General features: G+C 55.4%; 1 protein-coding gene across 2 annotated transcripts in view; it reads right to left on the bottom strand.

The window, feature by feature from the left end:
• Positions 1 to 7,736, bottom strand: part of LOXL4 (lysyl oxidase-like 4) — a 22,972-nt gene that overhangs the window by 6,963 nt on the left and 8,273 nt on the right. The window contains exons 5-11 of one of the 2 annotated variants that reach the window (XM_010833097.1): positions 6,559 to 6,597; positions 6,180 to 6,399; positions 5,094 to 5,277; positions 4,788 to 4,942; positions 3,891 to 4,058; positions 2,679 to 2,841; positions 5 to 80 (exon numbers count right to left, since the gene is read on the bottom strand). In XM_010833097.1, the coding sequence (XP_010831399.1) occupies positions 5 to 80; positions 2,679 to 2,841; positions 3,891 to 4,058; positions 4,788 to 4,942; positions 5,094 to 5,277; positions 6,180 to 6,399; positions 6,559 to 6,597 (1,005 nt within the window). Of the gene's footprint in view, positions 1 to 4; positions 81 to 2,678; positions 2,842 to 3,890; positions 4,059 to 4,787; positions 4,943 to 5,093; positions 5,281 to 6,179; positions 6,400 to 6,558; positions 6,598 to 7,736 lie in introns of both variants that reach the window. The other variant, XM_010833098.1, reaches the window with a different exon arrangement.

The following is a 7,736-nucleotide window of genomic DNA, read 5'->3' on the forward strand; positions in this document are numbered from 1 at the left end:
GTACAGCAGGCTGAGCGGGCGGTCCTCCAGGTAGGCCGTCTCCTGTACCAGCTGGGCGTTCATCACGAGGTCTGGGGCACCTGGGCACCGTGGAGACACCAAGGTGAGGGAGGTAGCCGGTTTTGCTCTCCCGCCTAGGGGACAGGCTTGCCTCCAGATTGAGTGCTTTTGGAGGAACCAGGAGAGTAGGGCGGTTTAGGAGTCAGAAGATTTCCCTGGTGACTCAGAGGGTAAAGTGTCTGTCTGCAATGCAGAAGACCTGAGTTTGATCCCTGGGTAGATCCCCTGGAGAAGGGAATGACAACCTATGTTGGTATTCTTGCTTGGGAAATTTCACAGACAGAGAAGCCTGGTGGGCTACAGTTCATGGGGTCTCGAAGAGTTGGGCACAACTGAAGCGACTTAGCACGAAGCACGCATTAGGAGTCAGGAGATGTGAGTTCTCCTAACAGGAGAGATCTATCACGTTAAGCTGGGAGGCTGCTAGCGTCACAGTGGAGCTTGCTGGCTTCATAGCTAGACTACCTGGGTTCCTGTCTTGGCTTAATTTCTGTCTACACCACTAAGGGGAATTGCTTATCCTTTCGTCTATCATTTTCCGCATGTGTAAGATGCAAATAATGAATAATATGAGTGTGATAGTACCTGTAACGTGCTGAGATCATGGTGTGGCCGTGGCAAGCACACAGTGATGTAAGCTAGCATTACTTTTGTAGAGTATACCTTTGCCTATAAGCCTGGCTCATATAACCTCTCAGAAGCTCTGCGGATGCCAGGCTTGTCACCTCAGTTCTTTTTCTGAGCCTCAGTTCTTGCAGTGTGAGAGGGAGAGGGCTGGAGATTGCAAGAGTTCATCTCTGAACCTGCTCCTGGGCTCTGGTGTTCTGGGCCATTCTACTACATTTTCTGAGACCGTACTTCCTCCAGGGCTCCTCTTCTACCCTGATGGCCACCGTGGGTGTTCACGCTGGGACACTGCATGCCCTGGTGCGTGGAGTCCACCGTGCTGGAGCCTGCATCTCCACAGGCTGCTCAGAGCCTCTCCAGTTCCCTTCCTGTCACAGGGAAGCCACTGTGCCGTCACCGCGGTCCCTTGTGTGTGAGTGCAGAAATGTGGAGATCCACAGCTTTTGCCTTGTACCATCGAGAGAGAAAACTGCCAATTCTCAATGCTCGTTCATGCAAAAACTGGGTTACAGTTTAGATTTGGGGCAGAGCCATCGCTGACAATGGTGAGACAGGAACACGGGTTTATTTTCAGTGAATGGGCATCAGGGTGGGAGCTGGTTTGCTGGATGATGTCTGCACTATCACTAAATGCTCTTGGAATGCCTGAGGTATATTTTGGAGACGGACAAGGGTATGCCCATGGGCACACCCTAGAATTTCTGAGGGAAAGGAGTGCTTTCAGAGAGAAGAAGAGACGGTAAAGGCAAGAAAGAAATGAGAAAAATCACAGAGGAGAGATGGGGACGACCACAGGGATGGTGCATTGGCTGCTTGTGCTCAGCTGTTGTGAAGTATCAAGTGAATTCAGAAGGAAAGCTGCCCCTCCATCGAGGGGCACAGGGTCCCAGGAGAGGAGAGAGGGGGGAGCCGGCCCCCAGTATGCTGGGAGCTGTGGCTGGAGGCCCACTTGGAAACCCCATCACCCTGCAGGGGAGGATGTGCTGTAAAGGCTGGTGCTCTTCCAATGGGCGCTGATCAGAGTGAAAGCCCTAAGCTTGCTGACAGAGCTGAAGGATGTCTTGGCATTGCAGCCTGGCTGGGAAGAAGGTCATGCGGCCACTTGGGTTGGTGGCAGCCTGCAGCCTCTGGACTGGATAGAGTTCTTGGCCCAGACCTGGTTGGCATATGTCACACAAAGGCTGCTACCATAAGAATCTGGGGGTGTGGGTAGATGGATGCCTCAAAACGGTCTTGACCTAAAATAAAGCCTTTTGGGTAAATCCCACAGCTCATTGTAAGGCCCACGTGTCCTCACATTTCTATACTCTCTACAACAGCTTTCAAATTCTTTTCTTACTACAAACTACAGTAAGAAATATGTTAATATTTTATGTTGTGATGTGCATGCATGCTTAGTCGCTCAGTTGCATCTGACTCTTTGAAACCCCTGGACTGTAGCCCGCCAGGCTCCTCTGTCCATGAGATTTCCCAGGCAAAAATACTGGGGTGAGTTGCCATGCCCTTCTCTAGGAAGAAAGATCCTTGCTGGATCTTCCTGACCCAGGGACTGGACTTGAGTCTCCCACTGTACTGGCAGGTGGATTCTTTACCACTGAGCCACCTGGGAAGCCCTAGGTTGTGACACACAGACATAATATCAAGAGAAAAATACTATCCTTACTAAATGTAACATGTTGTTGCTGTTGTTTGGTCATGACACAAACACTGAAAAACACCGTTGTGTATCCTCACATTGCAGGTACTGTCTTAATTCTTACATTAACTCCATGAGCGGGGCACAGCTTGTTTCCCCACATGGCAGGTGACCTGGCCACACGTGGCAATGACAGAGCTGGTGCTCCACATCCAGCCCTCCCTCCACTCCCAACCCTGGGGCCTTGGAGCTGGAACCAGCTCTCAGGGCCCTCCCTGAGGTGGGATGGGAGTTGCAGGCTTGGCAACCCAGAGAAGCCACGTCCACCCATCCACGGGCCCCTCCCGTGACTCACTGTCTGTGCAGGAGACTCCGGCTGAGAAGCGCCCCGTGCCGTGGGAGCAGTGCACTGGCCCGTGCCTCTGACACTGCTGCAGGGCCAGCTCTGTGCCTGAGCAACGCACCCCGCTCATGACCACTTCTCTGGCTCCCGGCGTCCCCTGCCAGTACCAGGTGTCCTAAGGAAACAGCCAGCATCCCCCAGTCAGGGCTGAGACATGCTCTTAGAGTCAACTGACTCCATTTGAGGCTTGGACCCCGGCCAACCACGCTCACCCAGCTGTGCTCAGCCTCGGCCTGAAAATCTTTAGTGGTGCCACTTTGGACCCCCCTGGTATTAGACACGCCTTCCATGTATGAGGGCAAAATCCACTGCTGTGGCTTCCACCACTGGCCTTGTTCCCATCACTCTCCCTGACTGCAGTCCTCAGCTGTTTGAAGACGATGGTGCTGGTCCATGCCTGTCCACTCAGACCTGTCCCATTTCCTTAGCTGTTCTTCATACAACCCTACATGGCCGGTTGTGCTCAGGGTTGAGCCCAGTTCTCCAGGTGAAGGGTGCCCAGTACTGCCAGGCAGGCCACTGTGGGCGAAGCTGAAGCAGTTTCTCCATAGCAGCCTTGCCCCAGGCCTCTTGATTTCGCTTCCTTGATATCTTTTGAATCTATCCACCTGTCTCCCCCAGGACTGCCACTAGCCCCGTCCAAGCCAGCAACAGTCTCAGCTGGGCACCTGCAATAGTGTGCTCCTCTGTATTCACAGTAATCCCCACCCCAACAGTTTGCCAAATAGCAAGAAGAAATCTTTAAAAAAAATCTGCCTTGTGGGCTTTGAATGGTCTTGCTCCTGCCTCCTCTTCCACCCTCGCACTTCACACCGATCGATCACTCTAGAAGCCGCACTCCACCCCTGATTTCCTCAACCAAGTCAACTGTCCTCTGGCCACAGGGTCTTCACAGGGGCTCTTTACTCCTCCCCCACCTCATCTGGCTTATGTCTGCTCATCTCTCCTGCAGATACAGCTGTGTGCCCGTTGTATGAACACTTCAGGAAAAACCGCCTCCCCCACGTGACTGTGTGGGGACGGGTTGCTCCACGAGGCAGGAACTGTGTCTTGTTCACCACAGGATCGCCAGCACCCAGCATTCACTGGTGCATAGCTCCACTCATAACTAACTGTTGAATGAATGAATGAAGGGTCAGCAGCTTTAGCATGGCAGAGACCTACCTTGATGGCATGGCTGGCAAAGCCCAGGCCAAGCTGTCGACAGGCCACCATGGCTTCGCTGAGGCCCCAGTGGTCACTGCACACGGCCCCCCAGCGCTGGACGCCGTTCACCTCCACCTGCACCTCCACCACCCCCTCCTCGGGGCGGCGCCCCCCAGCCAGACGCACCTGCAATGGTCGGGGTGTGTGAGGAGCAGGGCCAGTTTAGGAGGGGGAGAGCGTGGGGCTGCTGGCTGGGAGACCTGTCCAGGCCAGCTCGCCACGCAGCCCTGGACATGACACTCCCCTTCTCTGGTTGCTCTCCTCTGTAAAGTGAGGACATTTTACTGGATAGTCCCAAAGTCCCTGCCCGCTTGAGAAAGTGGACTCAGAGCGCCTGCGCCCAGGCCTTGCCTGCCATCTCCCTGCAACCCTGCCACTGATGACGACTCACCAACTGCCAAGTGCTTTCATAGCTGTCGTCACATTCACAGTGACCCTCCGGGACAGCTGACCCCATTTTACAGAAGACAACAAGGTCAGAGACAAGAGAGACTCGCCCGCAATCCACGTTAGCATGATGCTTGAACTCTGACCACTCCCTGGTGCTGACACCCTGCGGCCCTCTGCCCATGGGCCGCTTCTCTCTCAATTTCACAGCGGACCTGAGGGGGTGGGGCAGGCGAGCCCATCTGCCTGAAGAGTCAGTCCCCTTGAGCCTCTGCCATCTCTGAAGGCCAAAGCCTGGCCCTAAGGGGAAGCAGGCCAGGCCAGGGGAGACTCACAGAAGAGAGGGAGGTCCAGGCTGGCTCCAGGCAGGCTCTGGGGCCCAGAGCTCTAGTGGCCTCTCACAAACCCTCCCCACCGGCTGAATGCAGTGTCCGGGGCTATCTCAGGGCTGCCCAGCCCTGGGCTCACCTGGTCCTGGAAGCCCATGTTAGGGATGTTGCATCTCACAGCAGCATCATTGTCATGTTGGCAACCATTCTGGGAGCCTTCCAGGGAAGGGCAATCGCTCAGGGTCCGCTCATATCCCCTGCAGCGTACTTCACTCAGGTGGATGGGCCCCAGCGCTACAAGCAGGGAGAAAGGCCGTGTGAGGCTCCATCTTGGCAGCCTCACCCCTACGGCAGCTGCCCTGGCCCCCAGCACCCTGGGACCTCCAGGGCATGGACCAGTGGCACACCCAGGCTCTCCCACCCCACCCCAGGCCTCCTCACTCACCCTGGCCCAGCTGGGCCCCAAAGAGGGCCTCCCGAGCAGAGCCGAAGCCGAGTTGGCGGCACACGACGCTGGCGGAGATGAGGTTCCATCCATGGTCACAGACAGTGCCCCACTGGCGGTTCATGAGCACCTCCACCCGGCCCTCGCCCACCTGGGCCCCCGAGCGGAGGCGCACCTTCATCTCCTGCTGGGAGAACACCCGGCTTCAGGGAGGGTGAGGAGGAGGCGGGCATAGGGGCTGCGCCCCTTCAGTTCAGGCAGGGCCAAGGACTGGCGTCCTAGTCTCATCTCTGACTCCTGCAGCCATTGCCTTGAATAAGTCATTCTCCTCAATGCTCTCCCCCTTCCTCAGTAACAAAGAACCACCACAATAATAATAGTAGTAACAAATTCATAAATTGTTACGTAATAACAGTAACAATAAATGTAATAACAAATTCCAGCCTCGGGAGTTGGGGTTCCTGGGCTTCACAACCTGCCACCTAATCACTAGACAAGTCCCTTCCTCTCACCCAGCCTCACTGATGCTCTGTCCTTCGGGGCTGAACCTACAGCAACACTTCCCCAGCAGATCTGTGAAATGATTTTAGAGACCTGCGGGCGCGTGGTGTTAATGAAACGCTTGGTGGGGAAGTCATTTCCGTTAATTCTCTCCCATCCCTTCCTGCACCGTGAGGAGACCCTCTCACGTGCAGACGTCGGCCTGCAACGCCTCCCGAGCTCTTGGTCTTTGCTTTTTATAACGAGGGCCAGGCTCGGGCTCAATACCTTAGACCCTCAATGGGATGCAGCTACAGTGTAATTACACTTTTTATAGTTACCTTCTATTCCTGGCCAGTGATGTCAGCTTTCCATTTATGGTAGGGTTATAAATGGGCCCTTTTAAATAAATCCCAAAGTTCAACCATTCTGGGACTTGCTCTCCTCCTGGTCTGAACCAATGTCCCCTTGATGAGGGGTTCACCTCCCTTCTCCCCTGACTCTCCTGGAGAGTCCCCTCCCACCAGTCAGTCCCTCCCCATGGAGCAGGGTCCTGTGAGTGGGGCCTGGGCCTCCAGGCCTGCGGGCAGGGCCCTGGGGACCCACCTCTGCCCTAGACTCCTTGCGCCCTGGCTTCGCCTTCGGAGGACGGAAGCGGGGCCCTGCCACACAGCTGACCACAGCATGCATGCCACCCGGGCAGGCCGGCCGCAGCTTGCCCTGGGCTGGCGCCACCTGCACCTGGCAGTTGGCCATGTGGGGCTCTGTGCCCAGGCAGTTGACACGGTGGATCCAGAAGGAATTCTTCTTCGTTAGGCTCTTCAGTCTGGAAGACAAGCTAGACTGAGGGCGGAGAAGGGGTGCTCAGGACTCTGGGAGGCAAGGCACCGGGGAGGGGAGAGGGGCCTGGAGGAGGGGAAGGGGGAGGAAGGAGGCCCTTCATGCCACCTCGTTTGCACCCTCCCATGAGGGCACTACTCCTTACCTAGAGTTGGGGTCCTTCATCTTTGAATCCCAGACTTTCCTGGAGGGGAGCAAACAGGTGGGGAGTGGAGTGAGTGCAGAAGTCCCAGCCCTGTCACCCTGGCTCCTCAGAGCTGTGCTTGACTTTGCACTAGACTTCACAGTTGGCACACTTGTTCACAAATCTTATTTCAATGCTGAGCTTCGCCACAGTCTGAGAGGGTGGCTGCTCCACAGATAAAGACAATCTCCACTTCTTAGCGAGGGAAAGCAGGGCCCAGCAAGGTCCCTTGACTAAACCCAAAGTTGGGTCCTCTCTGCACTGGGCTGCCCAGGGCAGGAGGCTCCAAGCTTGCCCTTTCCCCAGTCTATTTGAAGGGCAGCCTTTAGGGAGCAACCCCATGATAAGGGGCCCAGGCAATAGTCCTCTGGGGACAAGTGGAAGTTGAAGGCCTTTCTTCTGGGGGCTGCCCACCCAGAGATACTGAGGCTATAATCAGGGCTGCCTTCCTCATGGGTGGTAGGCAAGTCAGCCAGGCCCAGATGTGCAATTATCAGGCAGCAGGGAGTCAGGGACCCAGACCCCAGTCATGCCCAAGGATAGAGCCACGTGGCTGGTCTTGGAAACTAGGGTCAGCTAAGCCAGAGACACAGAGAAGAACAACTGACTGGGGATGGGTAAGGGTAGATGACTCATGTCCTGTGGGAGATGAGAAACATACGAAGTGCTCACTGATCAGAGCGGGTAGAACCCTGACTGGTAATCATTTACAGGCTGATGCAATCTTGTGACAGCTCTGTCACATTTCTGACAGAATTTTTTTATGTCTCCTCTCCCAAATGCCTCCCCACCCCATGCCTGGCTTACACGCAACCCAATCAGAACCTGGCTTAGATCCGAATTGAGGAAATTCGCTGGGTCAGGGTTCAGAGAATTCCCTGCGGATTGGATGACTGAGGCCTGGATGCCCTACCAAGGACCTGAAGCCTGTTATCAGCAAAGCTTAGACTGGAACCCGCACCATCTGTCCTTGTGGGCAGCACTGTATCTTTACTGCTGCTAAGTCGCTTCAGTCGTGTCCGACTCTGTGCAACCCCATAGACGGCAGCCCACCAGGCTCCACTGTCCCTGGGATTCTCCAGGCAAGAACACTGGAGTGGGTTGCCATTACTCAGGTCTAATTTTCTAATCAGGAACAC

Source organism: Bison bison, unplaced genomic scaffold (assembly GCF_000754665.1).
Source record: "Bison bison bison isolate TAMUID 2011002044 unplaced genomic scaffold, Bison_UMD1.0 scf7180017862979, whole genome shotgun sequence".
NCBI lineage: Eukaryota > Metazoa > Chordata > Mammalia > Artiodactyla > Bovidae > Bison > Bison bison.